At 28.1% G+C, this 19,611-nt stretch overlaps 3 protein-coding genes across 5 annotated transcripts in view; 1 reads left to right on the top strand and 2 right to left on the bottom strand.

Annotated features, from left to right (window-relative positions):
• The first annotated feature begins 1,876 nt into the window (after positions 1–1,876).
• On the top strand, positions 1,877–4,785 carry LOC100162769 (DNA-directed RNA polymerase I subunit RPA12). Of its 3 annotated transcripts, XM_016802345.2 has the most exons (5): positions 1,877–2,074; positions 2,144–2,170; positions 2,732–2,866; positions 4,375–4,594; positions 4,683–4,785. In XM_016802345.2, exons 3-5 carry the CDS (start codon positions 2,746–2,748, stop codon positions 4,705–4,707), a joined length of 366 nt encoding a protein of 121 aa, XP_016657834.1. In that variant the 5' UTR covers positions 1,877–2,074; positions 2,144–2,170; positions 2,732–2,745; the 3' UTR covers positions 4,708–4,785. The 3 variants fall into 3 exon arrangements, with proteins under 3 accessions (XP_016657834.1, XP_003242762.1, XP_001942824.1); XM_003242714.4 differs by lacking the exon at positions 2,144–2,170 and having other exon boundaries at positions 1,880–1,999; XM_001942789.5 differs by lacking the exon at positions 2,144–2,170 and having other exon boundaries at positions 1,885–2,074.
• A 4,068-nt stretch (positions 4,786–8,853) lies between these two features.
• Positions 8,854–12,057, bottom strand: LOC100160736 (heat shock protein 83). The gene is made up of 3 exons (XM_001943137.5): positions 11,882–12,057; positions 11,134–11,402; positions 8,854–11,057 (listed from the first exon to the last, which is right to left on the bottom strand). The coding sequence occupies exons 2-3, from the start codon at positions 11,400–11,402 to the stop codon at positions 9,140–9,142; spliced, it is 2,187 nt and encodes a 728-aa protein (XP_001943172.1). The 5' UTR covers positions 11,882–12,057; the 3' UTR covers positions 8,854–9,139.
• Positions 12,058–17,650: 5,593 nt separating this feature from the next.
• Positions 17,651–19,611, bottom strand: part of LOC100165544 (probable RNA-binding protein CG14230) — a 5,402-nt gene continuing 3,441 nt past the window's right edge. The window contains exons 6-7 of the mRNA XM_029489163.1: positions 18,008–18,250; positions 17,651–17,938 (exon numbers count right to left, since the gene is read on the bottom strand). Of these exons, the coding sequence (XP_029345023.1) occupies positions 17,664–17,938; positions 18,008–18,250 (518 nt within the window). The 3' untranslated portion in view covers positions 17,651–17,663. The remainder of the gene's footprint in view (positions 17,939–18,007; positions 18,251–19,611) is intronic.

Genomic DNA, 19,611 nt, shown 5'->3' with positions numbered 1-19,611 from the left:
AAAAATAAAAGACACATCATTGTAAAATCAATACATTCATCGTTCCACTCTGCAGAATCTAAAATAAAAAACCACACATCATTATAAAATCAATACATTCATCGTTCCACTCAGAATCTAAAAAATATGTGAAACATAATAAAATAAAATATGTTATTCAATTTTAAAGCTTTTTGACCATGTCAAATTATTTTTTTAAATAATTTTTGTTTTTCCTAATTTTTAAGAAAAGTACCTATTAGGAATTTTTTATTTTCACCTCTCAAAATTACCAACTATAGCCTATAGGTACCATTTTCTATCAGAAATCCCCCTCAAAATTGTTGATCAAAGCATTTTTTTTTTACTGCATAAGACTTGTAGGTACGCTGTATTTATCAAAAAATATATATAACCTTATTTTTTTTTCGGGTAAAAATATATTTGTAAGATATTACCCTATTTTTTCGTCAGGTAAAAATATCCTTGTAGGAGTTTACATGTCTTTTATTTTTAGGTAAAAATGTTATTCATGTAGAAGATAACATTTGGCCGCAAATCGAATATTCTTTTGATGTTAATTTAGGTTTGTTAATCTTAATCGGTAAAAAATGGCATGGCAAAAAAAGACAGGGTTAAAAAGTAAAAACGTCAATTGTATTGTGCTCAATCAGGATATTTTTGGGGGGAGGGTGGCTAAATAAAATTATGCATAATTATATAATTATAGATAACTTTATTTTTCCGACAGTCAGATACTTAAACACATTATAATTTTTACCCGTGTGTGATGTAGCTGATTTTTGAAGGAAATAAGGAATAATGCGATTAAAAAGCATAATGCCTGAAAATGCTTCACCAGTTTTGAAATATAATGTATCCACCTCACATTTGAATAATACTACATTACATTAAATGATAGTGATCGGACCAACGACCAAACGGAGTGGTAGTCGGGTGGAATCATCAATTCTCAGAGTTAGCGGGCCTTACCTAGTTGCCTGGGATATTGCCTTCCCCATAGGTGCAGCAAGACCTCTAAAACGTGGGATTCTATAATTGTAAATACCTCACAGAGCCGTGGCTCTTCGTTATTGGTAACATAACGAGCTAATAATTAATATTATGACTTAATTCATAGTTATGAGTTTATGACTAACACATAATATACTTACTGATATATTATATAATTTAGAAATATAAAATTTATGGTATTTCAGTATAATAATAATAGTTAGACGTAGACCTAAAAATACAAGGGGTGCTAAAGAATTTTTTGCACCCCCTCCCCCCTCTAGGTCCACCAACGAGCCAATCCCTCTATATGGGTATTAATAACAAAAATGCGATTAAGGTAGCTAATGACGAATCAAAATTATCGCAACATTCACAGGATATATTACGAAAAAAATAAAACAAAAATATATGCAGAATTAAAGAATAAACTGAAACATTATGTGAAGAATATTTAAGTGTTTTTTTTTTAATAATTATGCTCAGGACTTTTAAGTCACAGAATATTTAAACGGGGAAGGACTAATGAGACAAAAAAATAGGAACAAGGATTGAATATTTCATAATATGGTGCCTCAGGAACCTAATGATATGCAACCCAATAACCAAGCAGAGACTTAATCTGTAGTACTATCAATTCTGTAGTATTATATTTTAATTTTTAAGCGAGATATGGGTATTTTAAAATTGTTAATTGTCCGTACGTTTTAAAATTAAAATATAATAAAAACCCCATAGAGGTTGTCTAGATAATAATCTTACCTTTAGATTTTATAAAAGATCAATTTACTCTAATTTTTAAACTAACGAAGCTACACGTGTTCTGCTTCGCGTAGAATTAGCCATGTTACGCACTTGTAAGACGGAGACAACACATGCGGGTATCACATGCTCTTAAATCGTGTAAATAAGGTATCTTATCACTAGTAGTTCGAAAAACGGTTACCTGCTGGCACGGAACATTTTTTTGGAGTTTGGAGAATTTTTAACACCCGATTTCAAAACGGTAATACATTATACACACTTTTAAATTAAAATATTGAACCGTCTGCCGTACCTATTGTGATTTGCGAGCTAAATGGTGAGTATTTAGACTTTAAGAGTTAGCTTATACTTAATTGTTATGATTGATAAATTACTTCTTATATAGTTACGCACAACTTCGATCTATTAGTAGGTACGTAAAAGCATAACATTACAATTTACAATCACTGTTTAATTAACTTCCTTTGTCTGTGAATTTTTAGAGCATAATAATACAATACTACATAACTAAAGATTACATTAATATTAATTGCTATACTTAATGTTTAGGCCCTAATTCTTTTAAACCTATTAACCAAGTACATGTAGATTAATAACTCAGTGCTCGTTCAAATTTCGATTTATATAAGTACATCAACATTTAAAAAAAAAACATAAAAAAAAAATATTTCTTAGCTAACAATTTACAGTAAAAAAGTTGGGTTACATTAAAAAAAAAAAAAGAAGTTTGTATTGTTAGTTTCCATAAAACACAATTGCTTAAAATTCAAAATATTTAAATGCATGGTTGCTGTGTATAATTAGGAATTCCAAAAATCAGAGTATGAATAAATGTATAATTGAAGTAAAAAACAGTGTCGAGAATGCATGATCAATGTTTATGTAATAATATGTCTAAGTTTTTCATAAAATAGTTTCAATATCTTGCTTCAAATTATCATTATATTTAATTTGATTTTTAATCCTTTTATAGACAAAATAAGTCAAATGGAATCAGACATATCCACATATCCAGGATTCTGCACTAAATGTGGTTCAATATTACCTTCATTGAGTATGGAGGAATTTATTAAGTGTTATTCGTGTAAAACTGTTTTTGGGCCAGAAAGTAAGTTAACAACGGTAATCTTTTTATTTTTAATAATCATTAGTTAATAATATTTGTGCTTTATATAAGATTATAAATAGAAATTTCAACATTAATTCACAAAAAAATAAATGCTCTATTATTTATCATACGTTTCTGGAATAATTTATTTATATTATGTATAAGCTCTCAAATTGTATGCCACTTTCTTACATACCACAACAAGTAAAATTTTGATGATAGTAGTTTGTTATACATTTATAAAATTCTATATATATTATATTCCTAATGGAATTATTCAATATAAATTATAAAATATTTTTTACTTCTTGATTTTTAATCAAGTAATTATGGTCATTGAAATTGAAAAAGCGGAGTGGAGTGGTATGGGGTTACCCCGCGAAATGTTTGTCCACTTCTCCGCTCATCTAAACTTTGAATATTTATAACTCATAAACTACTCGTCCCAAAATTCGATTTTTCATGTATCAAAATATTAAGAAAAATATTCTGCTATGGAATAAAAAATTTAAAACCCCTATGTTGTCATTCAAAAAGTAAAAAACTTAAAAAATTATAATGATAAAAAAATATTTAAAAATATATTTTTTAAGAAAAATGTTGTTTTTATAAGCGACTTGAAAGTATGTAAAAAATATTTACAAAAAAACTTACACTTTTTGAAATAATGAGTGTTGTTTGATAAAAGAATCACCCGGTATACTTTCGATTTATATCAGACTATGCTAAAAATTCAAAGCTATACAATGGTGAGTTTAAAAATTCAAAATTCAAAATCTATATTTTCATATTTCATCAACTTCAGTAAAATGTTTATATTTTTTGATTTTCATATGAATATTAATTTTTTTATGTATATTTTCTTTTTTCACCTGTTATAACTTATATTATAGTTACTAGAGTCTTTAGTCTGTAGTCATGACGTATTTAATTACAACTTTAAAAATGGTATTAATAAATACCATTACTAATATAAACTTAACCCCTAATATATACAAATAATTGAATAATAACTAAACTTTTTAAATCATTGAGTAACTCTTAAGTTGTGCAAATGGGAAACCAAAGTTTAATGGTATTTTTGACTTTCTCGGCTTACCTGTCACCCGCACTCACATCGTATAAAATTGTTATTGTGTAAAAAGGACCAAACCACGATTAAACTAACAAACAAATTATTAATGATTATCAAGCATTTATTTATTTATTTTTTTTTTTATTGGTCTTAAGCCCGGCAACTAAGGCCATTAGCTGTAGGTATTGCAGGTTTTTGGAACGGTAGGGGTTTTTTGTGTTTGACAGAATTTTCAAGTGGGCACCCGTAGGTATCTGTCATGCCCGAGTGGGGGATGGCGGCAATTCTCAACAGTCGCCGTGACTCGGCTGAAGAAAAATTCCGCCTGTGACCGAGGAATTGAACCGGCGTCAGCTGCGTCACAAACGACGCCTTAGACTGCTCAGCCACTCCGTCCCCCCAAACATTTATTTATTGTTATTCTTTGTTACAGTTTATGGAAATGCTGTAGCTGAATACAACATTATTTTGAACTCTGTAGAAGATATCGATAATGTTGTAAAAACTGAAAATAACAAAAATGATGCAGATGATGGTCCAATTGCCGAAAGAAGATGTGGCCTATGTGGTCACAACCAGATGTCCTATGCTGCTGTGCAATTAAGATCAGCTGATGAAGGACAAACCGTGTTTTACACTTGTCTCAAATGCAAGTAAGGGCTACTATCACCTGTCTTAAAAATATTTATTATATACATTTATGGTTTGTAATTTAATACAGTTTATTTTTCTTGTTTACAGGTTCACTGAATCAGAAAACTCTTAAAACAATCTCAAAAGCCGGGAATCCATTTTTGTACATAACAATGAAGTTGAATAAAGTTATTCTTATTTTTAAACATAATTGTTTTATATAATATATTCTAAAAACTAAAATTAAATATAATGATACAAAAGCTACTTAAACATTTTTGATTAAAATAATGAGTACTCAGTACACACCTTACGATTATATTTGTTATGTAAACTGAATTCAGAATATTAATCCAAATTCAAAATATTGAAGGCACAAAAATATTTTACATTTTACTAAGAAATAGAAGCAAATTACTATAATTTGTATACTCTTAACTGTGTCCGTAAACCAAAGTGAAGCTGAGCAATAGCTAGTACATTTCATCCAATCATAATAACTATTTTATTTTCTGTAAAAATGGCAATCATATAAATATACAAAAAGGGCATATTATTTCTCCATGTTTTAATACATATTCCCAACTTAATCTCATACCTATATTTTGATGATAAATATAGTTCTACAACTCAACACATCAAAAAATATTAATTGTATTTTTTATAAATAGAAATTAATAAAAATATATCAATATTTTATTATGTATAACTTCTATCTATAAATTTTAAATGTTTAGAAGAATATCAAGTTAGTCGTTAATGTACGGTGACCATAATAGCCAATATTTATTGTTAATATTGAACTAATTAGTAATTAATACAAAGATTAAATAGCTCTGGTATTTTTATGGTTATTAGATATTAAAATAGTTAAGCATTTTTTGTAATAACTAGGTATAATAAATATTTTTATTTGGATTTAAATGTCAATAATGAAGAAGTAACTGCAGAATAATTATAGTGATCTTAAATTTACCCAAATCGATAAGATAAAAAAATAACCTAATTTTATAAATTAATATGAAACATGATGTGACGTTATGTAGAAATTACAGCCCACAGTCGCTTAAAAATTAAAATATAATAATAATCTTACCTTAAGATTTTATAAGAGGTCAATTCACTCTAATTTTTAAACCAACGAAGCTACGCGTGTTCTGCTGAGCGTAGAATTTGCTATGTTACGCACTTGTAAGACGGAGACAACCCATGCGGGTATAACGTTTTCTTAACACAAAAAATCAAAATCCAAGATTACAAATAAATTAACTCATATAAATGTTACAAACTTAGAACTAAGAATAGGTATAAACAATAATATATCTTTTTAGCAAATAATATCCTAACTATGTAATTATTAATGTATGCCATGCCAATAATCAAGGTATCATCAGTTGTTGTGGCTTAGATAACAATAAAAATGACAGCTTATTAATTTCAAAATTCAACTAAATAAGTATTATACTTAATAGTGACTGAATATATTTTTTATGATTTTAAATATACTTTATACAATCATTATAACTAGGGCTCGAATGTTTATGCAATTCATATTACTGTAATATGCATGCATTTATTCACTAAAAAATTACGAAATTTGCGCTAAAAATTATAAAATATGCATTTTAAGCCAATAAAAACACCAAAATATGCACAAAAAATGTATTATAATTCACAAAACAAAAATATAATATTTTTATTACCTACTAGTTATTTTATTTTACTACAATTTAAAATACATTTTTTAAATTTATAAAACGTTTTATTTACTTTAATTTACATTTTTATTTATTATTTATTAATCTGTATTATTTATCGGTAAATAATACAATTTTGTAGCGTGAAAAACGTCGTTCTACATCAAGTATCAACTGATGTTGTTATAGAATATTTGAAGAATAAAAACACTCAACCTTCAAATCTTCTTTTATTCCTTCCATAGTATCAACTTCACCGGATTGTATTTTTGAAATTTGTACCAAAGTTTTAAATCCATTTTTTTTTTCAATTACGTTCTGAAATTTGTCATATATTTCTTTTCTTACTTTTCTATTAGCCATTTTGAGGGTTTCTCTTATATTATTAATTTTGTAGTTCGTTAATTTAAATCGTTTTTTAAATAATGTACTGAAATAAGCATTTTTATTTGTAAAATCCCAAAATATGCAATTAAAATACAAAACCCAAAACCATTCAATATGCAAAAAGATGCAAAGTAAAAATATAATTATTTGATTTAGTAGAACATGAACTAAATTTTTATCCAGGTTAGCATCAAATTGGACAAAAAGAAAAAAATATGCAATTTCATGAACATCCGAGCCCTAATTATTAAGAGGTGAGGGGACCATGTGTTCTCTGTCTTACAAACGCATTACATAGCAAATTGTATGCTCAGCAGATCACGTTTAGCTCTGTTAATTTAAAAATTAAAGTGAATTGACCTTTTATAAAATTTAAAGGTAAGATTATTATCTAGTGAACCTCATATTTTTTTTATATTTTAATTTTAAAGCAATTTATGTATTATAACAATTCATTTTTAAAATTGTTAAAATTGTAAATTGTTAGTGCATTTTAAAGTACTAATAACTTGCTTTAAAATTAAAATCTAAAAAAAATATGAGGTTAACTAGATAATAATCTTACATTTAAATTTTATAAAAGGTCAATTCGTTTTAATTTTTAAATTATCAGAGGTAGAAATGATCTTCCGAGCGTGCAATTTGCTATGTTATGCGTTTGTAAGACTGAGAGAATACATGCGCATGTGGCGTCCTCTTAAATGTTATACATACAACAGTTAATTAGAAAAAGTTACTTGGTCCATAAACAATGGGCCACTGTAATCTAGGCTCTAGCAATGTTTTCTCTTAATGTTTGGCATAATACCATATCCACAACACTTCTAAAATGTTGTCTAATATTTTTTAACTGCTTATAAAACCATCCAAAATAATTCAAATCCCCTTTCCTGGTATTTTTTTATTATATGTATTAAATTATTAATATATAAATATTTATTTATTTTCATGATTTAATATTAATAACCAACATCAATGATAATTATTTATTAACATAAAAAAAAATCAAGAAATTTAAAACAAATTCATTGATAGGTATAATATTTGATATTTAATTAAAGTTATTGTTTATCTGCACAACTATACTGTACAAGAGTGGTACATTATAGAAACCAACATTCTGCATAGTTCATTTTTCATTCCATTGCGCATTAATAATTTAGTAAAAATTAAATGCAGTTTTATATTATAATTCTTATAACGGTTATGTTACTCTTCAATAATTTATTTTTATTGTATTCCAAAACAAATAACTGATTAAAATCATGACTAAATATACTTTCTATCTTAAGGACAATCAATATACATTATGTACCAGGAGTTATTTTACCTCATAAAAAATAAAAATGTTTAAAACTGGTCTATTTAATTAATACTAACTTTAAATACTAAGTTCCTATTATGTAAATAACCTAGTAATCAGTAATTATATAAAATTCATAAATCAAACATAGAAAATAAGACTACTTATATTATACCACACACATTGTTTACCAGTTATTGGGTGTTTTTATTTTTCAATATCAAAATCAAAATTTGTATATATACGAAGTTAAAATCAACAAAATTCTAAAAAAGTATATATAATTAATAATGTTTATACTACTTGGTAAATGGTAAACAAGCATTAAAATATTAAGCCACTAGTCAAGTGTGAATCTATTATACTGCTTGTATTTTTATTTATTAAATACAACATTTTAATGGTTTTTAAAGTAGAATTTTGTATACAATACATAGATTGAATTATCTCTGTAGCTCATAATAATAATAAATATTGACACACTAAAATTTTAACTATTAGTCAAAATGAATGTTATTCACTTCATTGTTTGTTTTTAAGTTGTAGATGATCAGGTTAAATTAATGTAAGTTAATTCATTTAAATGAAGAATGATAAAGTTCATTAATTAAAACCATTGTAAACCTCATTATTTTAGTTACAATAAATTGTCTTACAGAAATTGACAATCACAACTAACTATTACAGGTTACCACACATCATAAATTATTGAATAATTATTATCCATACCAATTGTTAGTGTTTATACCACAGTTCCATTATCTGTATTAAAAATTTGAACAGAAAGGATGTTTTAACTACATCCAAGCCTATTTACAACCAAATTATTTAAAATACATAATATTAAGCAGATTAATAAAAATTAAAAGGTAATAATAAAAATCCAATGAGATCAGTTTAGGTACAAAATTTTATTCCATGTATATTTATTATTTGTAAAACTCGTAAACACCTTATACAACTAGAATATTCCAAGCAAACTCATACATGTGTACATTGAATATTAAATAATTATACAAATCTACCAGATTTAAATAAATTGCAATGTAGAGTAGTTAAGTTTGGAATTTTGAAATAAAAAGAAAAAAACAAAGAATGGACAAATCAGTCTCAAAATAATATTTAACGATAAAAAATATAGGAAATGTTCTTTCAAAATAAATTCACTTTTTAATAGTTTAATCAACTTCTTCCATACGAGATGAATCTTCAGCATCAGCTTCGACAACAGGCTCGGAGGCTTCAACTTCAGCAGACTTCTCTTCGGCTACCGGCAAATCCTCATCAATGCCCAAACCCAATTTGATCATTCTGTGGATTCTCGAAGCGTGAACTTGTGGATCTTCAAGTCCAAAACCAGATGACAACAAGCTTGTCTCGAACAAAAGCATGACCAAGTCTCTAACAGCTTTGTCATTAGAATCAGCTTCAGCCTTTTGTCTGAGTGTCTCAATGATTGGGTGGTCGGGGTTGATTTCCAAGTGTTTTTTGGCTGACATATAACCCATGGTAGATGAATCTCTGAGTGCTTGCGCCTTCATGATACGTTCCATGTTGGCAGTCCAACCGTATTGTGATGTGACAATGCAACAGGGAGACTCAACAAGTCTGTTACTGATGACAACTTTTTCAACTTTCTTGTCCAAAATGTCCTTAACAACTTTGCACAACTTTTCAAATCTGGATTGATCATCCTCGCGTTTCTTCTTTTCTTCATCAGTTTCAGGCAAGTCTAACCCTTCTTTGGTGACAGATACCAAGTTCTTGCCATCATATTCTTTCATTTGTTGAACAACGTATTCATCGATGGGTTCAGTCATGTAAATAACCTCAAAACCACGTTTCTTAACACGTTCAACAAATGACGAGTTGGACACTTGTTCACGGCTTTCACCAGTGATGTAGTAAATGTGTGTTTGATTTGGCTTCATACGTGCAACATATTCCTTTAGGGAGCATGATTCATCGCCACTGGCTGAAGAATGGAATCTCAACAAGTCCGAGAGTTTCTTTCTGTTTTGGCTATCTTCGTGGATTCCAAGTTTCAAGTTCTTGCTGAACTGTTCGTACAATTTCTTGTAGTTATCCTTGTCTTCTGCCAATTCCTCGAACAATTCTAAACATTTCTTAACCAAGTTCTTTCTGATAACCTTTAAGATCTTGTTTTGTTGGAGCATTTCACGGGAAATGTTCAACGGCAAATCTTCACTGTCAACAACACCCTTGATGAAGTTCAAGTATTCTGGCATGAGGTCTTCACAGTTGTCCATGATGAAGACACGACGGACGTACAATTTAATGTTGTTCTTCTTCTTCTTGTTCTCAAACATATCATAAGGCGCACGCTTGGGAATGAACAACAATGCCCTGAATTCAAGTTGTCCTTCCACAGAGAAGTGTTTGACAGCTAAATGATCTTCCCAGTCATTGGTCAAGGATTTGTAGAATTCACCATATTCATCTTGGCTGATATCATCAGGGTTGCGTGTCCAGATTGGTTTTGTCTTGTTCAAGACCTCTTCATCCAAGTACTTTTCTTTAATAGTCTTCTTCTTTTTCTTGTCTTTGTCCTCATCTTTTTTGTCTTCATCTTCATCTTCGCCGACATCCTCAATTTTAGGTTTTTTGTCTTCTTCTGTTTCGCCTTCAACTTCTTCTTTCTTTTCTTCTTCAGCTTCATCGTCACTAACTTCTTTGGTACGTTCATTCTCAACAATTAATTTGATCGGGTAGCCAATGAATTGAGAGTGCTTCTTGATGATGCTGGTAATCTTTTCTTGTTGAAGGAATTCAGCTTGGTCTTCTTTGATTTGAAGGACAATCTTGGTACCACGGCCCAATGGTTCACCAGGATCAGTACGGATGGTGAATGAACCTCCGGCAGCAGATTCCCACAAGTATTGTTCGTCATCGTTGTGTTTAGAAACAACAGTAACCTTGTCAGCTACCAAATAGGCAGAATAGAAACCCACACCAAATTGACCAATCATGGAAATGTCAGCTCCAGCTTGTAAGGCTTCCATGAAGGCCTTGGTACCAGATTTGGCAATGGTTCCCAAGTTGTTGACGAGATCAGCTTTGGTCATACCGATACCACTAAAATAATATTATGGTCAGGAAAGTTATTTATATTTGAACCTACTAATGTATATAAATAATAAAAATTACTTACGTGTCAATAATGGTCAAAGTTTTTTCTTCTGCATTGGGGATGATTTTAATGTGTAAATCTTTGCCAGATTCCAATTTGGATGGATCAGTCAACGACTCGTAACGAATTTTGTCCAATGCATCAGAAGAGTTGGATACCAATTCTCGCAAAAAGATTTCTTTGTTGGAGTAGAAGGTGTTGATGATGAGAGACATAAGCTGAGCAATCTCGGCTTGGAAAGCGAAGGTCTCAACATCATCAGTTGCCGTCATGGTAACGTCTTCAGGCATCTAAAATTAATAATATAAAATTATAATATTGATACACATATAATATATATAATTATGTAATATTGACACTCATAACACTACCTACCTACCTATCAATATTAGTAAACTTTTTTATCAAGTATAAAAATCTAACGACGTGTATGCAATTTTCGTTAATTAATCAGTGAAATGTGAATAATGGAGATGAAATGTTATAAACATAATTTAATTAAGTTGAAAATAAATACAATACATAACAATACCTAAGTCTTAATAAGTTATCAAAGAGTTAAGTGTCGATTTAAAATCAATTCAAAATAGAATACTACTTGGAATAAATAAATTAAAATACTTTCAATAAATTAAAAATGAATTGAGTAGTTTACCAAAAGGATTAATTTAATGAAAAAGTATAGTGTACAGCGAGAACACGTAATTAATTAATTCGGTCGCACGGAAAAAATATTGTAAAAAAAATTCAACAAATGACCAGTACTTACGATTTATAGAGTGTATAATAGGATTGATCGCAAAAAGAATGGACACAAAAAACTGCAAGCTGCAAGCTGCAACCGGCAAACAGTGTTGATCGCAAGTGAAATCGCAAGTGAAATCGCAAGCGTATGGCGTGCGTGCTTCGAGATTGACGACGAACTCAAAAGTGACGAACAACCGATGACGGCGGCCGGTATTTATAATCTCCCGTCGCCGCCGGGCCGAAGGTTCGCGAACGTTCTACCGGCTTCATGGAGCGCGTTGGTCAAAGTCGACGCGTCTGACGGTGCGGCCGCGCACGTGTTATGGCAAACAGCGAACGGTGCTGGGCCGTATGCAGTGCATTGGTCGGCCGGTGCGCAACGACCAAACGATGCGCAGCGGACTGGGACGCGCGAACGGTGGCGGGGCGGTCGCCAGAATACGGGGCGTTTTGACCAACGTCACTTCAACTTGCGTTTTTCGTCGGCCGGGTGGACGTCGAGAATCTTCTAGAACATTCTATTAGCCGCTTGTCGCATACAGAGTGATGCGGTGGCTATTCATTTTCTCTCATATGCCAGATAATTTCTCGTGTTAAATTTCTGGAACTTTTTTCACTACCATTCCCAACCGATTTTTTGACAGTTTCGGCGATTAATAGTCAATATAAAATAGATCAACATAAAACCGTCCACTTATATAATTATTATAATTTATTATCGTACGCGATTTTCCAGTTTCCGTTAACTTGACTACATCATCTGTGCATGTCGTATTTTTCGACATGATTAACGAATAGATTTTTTTTTTATCATTTACCAAAATTTTCAAATTTTATGATCGGCTGCATACAGCGGTTTCGCTCGTCCCGGATTGCAATAAAATTTCAAACGACAAATTGTCGTTATATTTCGCCGGGACGCGACGTTCACCTGGCGTATCGCACGAAATTTCTACTATTTCGAATAGAATTTTATAGATCGTTTTTCGATCAGAAACCCGAAAAAATTGCCTTCAAAATTTGACCCAAAGTCTAAATGCTGGTCTTAAAAACGTATGACGATTACAATTTCGTTAACATATCGTCGGCCATCGTGGTTCAACCGGGCATCCGAATTATTTAGCCGGAGCTTAGTATTATTTATTACAATTTATTTATCGTCTGTTTGTAGGTATTTTATAATTTTATATAATCTCAAAATCACCCGTAATGAAATGAGATCAGATCATGAAAACTTTATCGAAAACTATAAAAGATTATCGCGTCACATACATTTAATATCCCATATATCGATTATTGTTCCGATAAAATATAATTTTAGATTTAGAAAAATCCTACAAAACCATGTTCGCAGCATATTATTACGTCTATAATACAATTATTTAAAAAAAGATATAATATGATTACTAATATTTTTATTATTATGGTACATTGCTAATATACCATAATTTATGATACAGTGAAACATCCTTTTAACCGGACACCAAAAAACGGACACTACTATGACATTTTAACTTTTAATTAAAATCATTTTTATCGTAAATTTAGAATAATTGTGGAATATCTAGATCGTTATTATATACCTACAAATAAATGTTGAGCGACAACGTTTTTTAATATTAATTTATACTACAGTATTGTCGGAAATCGGAATATGTACGTGTATTGAATAAACTAGACACTATACATCCGAATGAACATTTTTTTTTAGTTTGGAATTTCTGCAATACCGTCCCCGAAAACATTATACTGAACAAGAACAATATTTTAAAATATTATAATGATACGATTTAAGATTTTACAAATAATAAAATAATAGTGGTTTATTGTTTTCAAACTTTACCAGCTATACTATATAAAAAGTCGTAATAGTGGTTTCCCCGTCGTCCGAACTCGTTCGGTAATTATTAATATTATAATCTATAATATTATTATTCTATACTCTATATAGTATATATTATGCAAAATATCAACTAAACATGAGCTTTTATCTCGTGGTCTTTTGTTAGTAGGTATTTGAACGAAAAATCTAATTCACTCGGCGGAGCACATATACACTCACTTAAATAATATTAGTATTCATTCTAAAATTTCAGGCCAACTGACAATAGTTAAATTCTTAAGAATTTACAATAGTATTATTATAAATTTTAATTGATTTTTAGGAGTTTTTGCGTTGCACAATAATATTGTACTTCGTTACAGACGAATAATTAAAGAATTTTGTACTCGAAACATGGAACAATAATTTAGAAAAGACCATCATATTTTGATAATATTATAGAAGTCAACTCTCCGTTTATTATTCATTCGGATCAGTGTAACCGCAGTGTTATAATTTATAATTATAATAAATAAAGATACGTCCTGTTATTTTTACGCGGAGTGCGGATATTAATATGATTTTGTCGTACGATATCAACATTTCGAGTTTCAACTTAGATTATACTAATTTAAATTATTTATAAATAAATCATTATCTATTCAACAATATTAACCTAATTAGTAATTTCACCAAGTACTATAGGTGTTATAACTTACATCAATGGTCATACCTTCTACCACAGGTCATACATGTAAATCACATTACATATTATCTACTTACGTCATGTTTTGACGTATTCATTAGATTTAGTATTATTATTATAATATAGTTTTTCTTCTATCTATCTAAAAACTAATAAGACACAAATAATTAATATTATTAACAATATATTATAGCACAGGTAGAGATAATATCGTATTATTGTAGTGAACAAGTTGAAGAACTTGTTTTACGTTCACTCTGTATACAATATATTCATTGTTTAAAACACGTGGAAATACAGCACCACTAACCGCAGTAATACATGATTACATTATACAGTATTATTTAACGAATTGGGAGGCTTAGATCGTCGATACTCTATTACAATAATTATATATCAATGAAACCAACCAATTACTGTGCATTTTGTTCAATCCCCGAAATACTTAGTCAAAATAAAAAAAAAACTCAATTTAAATAAAATATAACTTATAATCTCTAAATTCTCAGAGTTTTTTTTGTACTGAAATAACCGATTTCTGACAGACAACTGATGATAATAATTAATAACCAACAATCTTTTTGACTTCTATTACCCAGACGGTACTATTTTATCTCCCCAAGTAAATACCTAATAGACTAGGCACTCCGACAGTAAACAGTAGACGCTCAATCCGTAGTGAAGTCTATAGTAAAGGCTTATGCCGCTTGGCGCTTATATAATAATAATATAGTATAGGTATACCGATTACTGATCGGAAAGCTATTCGGTGTTTCACTGTTTCTTAATAACAGTTTCAGACTGTTTGTCAAATACCTAGATATAGATTAAAACATTATTGCATATTTGTATTATAGTTTTATCTAATTATTAAATAGTTAAATCTTATATAATTTGAATAACAATGATAATATATTAATTTTATTTATCTATGAAATTCCGGTTTTTGGGATAATTATCTTTATAATCATAGTAGTACCTATTTTTTTTTTAATTATCTCGATTATCTAATTTACCGGGTTCTTTAGCAATCGACCCTTTGTCTATTTTTCCAATCTTTATTTTTAAATTGTAATTATATCCATTACATGTTTCAATAGTAACTAATATTTTTTAATTCATATTTATTATGGTTATTATTTTTATTAGATTATACATGAAATAATAATTAACATTGAAGGGTTAGGTAGGTATAAGTTTATATTTTATTTATTTCCTTTCTAGTTTCTATTTATTATATTGGTAAAAGATTATTTCCATAATTTAAATGAATTCAAATTGTATGTACTTGTGTACCTACTTACTAAGTTATAGAGTTAAACCAATCACCATTTTGTATTTCAAAATGATTTGAGTTTTATAATTGACAAGGTGAGATCATCATATCAAACATGATCACTTTATTAGAGAAAATAGGAATCAATATTAAATTAGGAATAACATTATTGTCTATAACCAAATGGTAATTCCCATTTCCCAGAGCCCTACTTGGGAATTTTGGGGCCGGGACTAATATTTTGCTACATTATTTTTGCTATATAGCTTTTTTATATTCAATTTATTTTTCAAGATTATAAATAAATATTACACTATAAGTCTATCGGTAAGTAATTATTTAATGTTGATTGATATAAACAAAACGTATATAACTATTACAGTAATAATATATGGGTGCTGTATCCACCTTAGCACCCCTCCCATAAGTAGGGCTCTGAAAATTACCAAGGCAGCAATTTAGGCGGATACCTACATAAATGTATGGACATCTATAATACTATATCTTGATTATTACAAAATACTGAGGATAGGTACAAATTAATACCACTGAATAAAAATGTGTTGTTATTACAATCAAAATTATTTATTGAAATATATTTTTCATGAAAAAAAAAATACCCATATTCCTATTACCTAAAAGGTACTGTCTTTTTTTCTTTTTATTAAGTAAAAATTAATTAATTTTTTATTTAAATATAAAATTCTAATATCATATGGTTGTTCATACTTCATATTATATATTATTACACTGTGACAAGGCAATATGGCGTTTTCTAATAGGTATAGCAAAATAATGAACAGTATACTTAATTTTATTAGAAATATAATTTTGATCAATATTGCAATTGATTTTCTTTAGTTTTAAGTAAAATAACTATGATCCCTATTAATATGATTGTACCTACATCTTTTGCCATAACCTACCTACTATTTTATAGTAGATGTCAGCAAATAATAATTACTAACCATAATAACAACTACCATAATTTGAAATACATAGATATTAAATATATTATTACATATTATATGAAATGGCAAAATATATCCATTAATAATGTAATTGTAATATTTATAACTAAATAATATTGAGAAAATAACATAATTTATAATAAGTAATTTAATGACGTTTAATGTAGTAGAGAATTCTGAACACATTTTAAATAATAAATTAAAACCATTTAATAAAAATATTTAACCTGAATTAGATTGACATTGGACCATATAGTTATTATTATTGTAATTAGAAGATTTAGGTGAGAAATTACTGCACTAGCCTTATGAGATTATTTATATTCTATAATATAAGATATTAAATAGTTTGTAATTCAATGATATAACAATAAAAAGTTAAAAAATATTTACAAACTAAAATTTTAATAAATAAATTGTTTATCATTTAATCATGAAAAAACATAAATGGCTGTATATTTTCTTACATACATCCGAGGACTACTTACAACACCCTCTTAATATTATGTAGTCTCAGTCTATGAAACGTGAAACATAAAAAATCTACATTCAAAATAATCAATTTTGTTGTGTTAGCTGACAGCCTGACATATTATCAACCTTAAAGAAAGAACATCATCAAAGTTTGCATGTTAATTATTTTCAATTTGATTCATTTATGAAAAATATGTGAAATGTTACAATTTATAAATGCTCAACTCGTTTGAAAATTAAAATGTTATAACAAAATCAATGTACAAAAACAGATAATGTTGTTCCCTTTAAATGTTGATAATAGTTCAATTCACTTTAATATAAAATTATTAAAGCTAGAAACACAAAATTGATTTTGCTGAATACAAATTTGATATATTGTGCATGCACAAAGATTCCTTTAAATTTTAATTAAAATATTTAGAATTTGTATTTAATTTTTTTTTATAAATAAAACATAATACATAATAATGTCATAAAAGTATTTTATTTTCATCAAACAATAATTTTATAGCACAATATAATTTAGTTAACAAGGAAATTTATATTTTATAATTATTCAGACGTTTTGTTTGATTTTATTTTTTTTTCCTTTTTAAATTTATTTGTTTTAATTACAGGTTTTTTTTTATGACTTTTATTATTTTTCTGGTCATTGTGGGTTCCTCCCAGTTTTCTACTAAACATCTTTTTGCCTACATCTCTTTTATGTCTTTTATCTTTATTTTTCAAAAAATCTCTTAATATATCCCTTTTCTTAATGAATCTTGGATCTTGACTTCCCGTATAATTGGTTTTATTAAATTGAGGATCATAAAATTCTTGAGCATCTAAAATAAAAATAATAAATTTAATAAAACAATTTATCAATAATACAACAATATAATATTGATTTGTACCTTTGAATCTTGAATCATCTACTTTGAAAAAAAAAACTTCTCGCCAAACACCTCTCGATCCTAAAAATTTTCCCGAAGGCACTTCATTAACCTCAGCTTCAAAATGTTCTTCTCTATTTTCTAAATTGTGTTCTTCATTTTCTGAGTCACTAGAGTCATCAATAAATGGATTTCGACCAAATTTCTTTTGAGGTTTAGTTATTTTTTCTGTTTGATATTCATTTTTGTCTGCATCATTATCGACTATCAAACAAAAAGTTAAAAAGTTAATAATATAAAGTGTTGTTTATTATAATTTATAATATATATTATATTGATATTTTTGTTTGTATATTTCATAGTAATTTTGTGAAATTGGTCTTTTCATCTTTTCAAAGTTATTCAGTACATGAATGTAAACAACTAATTGACAAAATTGTCACTCTTTTCATTTTGAGGAATTACCGTTATTCAAAAAACTGTAATTTTCCATATACAATTATTAACATTATTATTTTATTTAAGATATACACGACTATTATATTTTTTATGACATTTAATACAATACAAGATTTTATATATATATTACATAGTAGTATATAATATTTATATAATATTTAACTATTGAGTCATATTAAATAAACATACAAAAAATTATATAATATTGATTACGAAATGGAAAAAAAGAAGTCACTATAAGTATACAGTAATTAGTTTTTTACTTATTTAAGCAAAAAAATGAGTTATGACAATGAACTTACAGACCTTCGATATGACAGTTTCAAAAAATTTCAAAAATATCTACACAATAACCTAGGTATCTGAAATGTGTAGATTCAACACTGGAAGTATTCAGCATACCATTACAAATTATATTTCACTATTGCAGATGTATAATAAACAAAAATAATTAACTGCGTGAAACTGTTCAAGTTGAATCAGGGGGCTAGGAGTTCCTAAGTTGTTGATTTATAAATGGCAAATGATTTAAAAATGGTTGGTCAATTCAAACAATTATTTTAAATGTATAACATAAAATTTTGTTTACAGCTGTTGCCATAATTTATCGCCCAAATTGAAATGCTTTAAATAAATTACCACATCACTGTTACATTTCTTTTTTAATAATTATTAAAAAAAAATGTTATTTAAATATTATTATACGGGATTAATTTAATGTAAGAAGACAGTTATATTTCAGAAAACACTAACATTTTTGTTTAAAGTTTTTACAAAACAATATTATTTTATTAATATTTAGTATTGTAACTATCTTCAAGTTTTTAGTTTTTACTCTATTAAATTAAAATTTACATTTTTAATTTCATATTCCAAAGCAGAATATTATTTGGAATATTTTGATCTGTAAAAATCAAATTTTGGATGAGTTTGTCAATTTATTAGTTATAACTTAAAAGTATTTTAACCCATCGTCGGTGACGCTATGAGCATTTCGCTCACATAACTGTTATTTTGGGAACCATTGGCTTCAAATTATTTTGCTTATATCGATATTTTTAGTATGCTCATACAAGTTACTTATGGAAATAAATACATGGAAAATAACTAATCTATATATAAACTTTCCATCTTATTACCATCAAATGTCGACGGTTACCAGTATT

Source organism: Acyrthosiphon pisum, chromosome A2, assembly GCF_005508785.2.
Source record: "Acyrthosiphon pisum isolate AL4f chromosome A2, pea_aphid_22Mar2018_4r6ur, whole genome shotgun sequence".
NCBI classification, from domain to species: Eukaryota; Metazoa; Arthropoda; class Insecta; order Hemiptera; family Aphididae; genus Acyrthosiphon; species Acyrthosiphon pisum.
The sequence above is the reverse complement of the archived record's forward strand: the minus strand, read 5'-3'. Positions and strand labels throughout refer to the sequence as shown.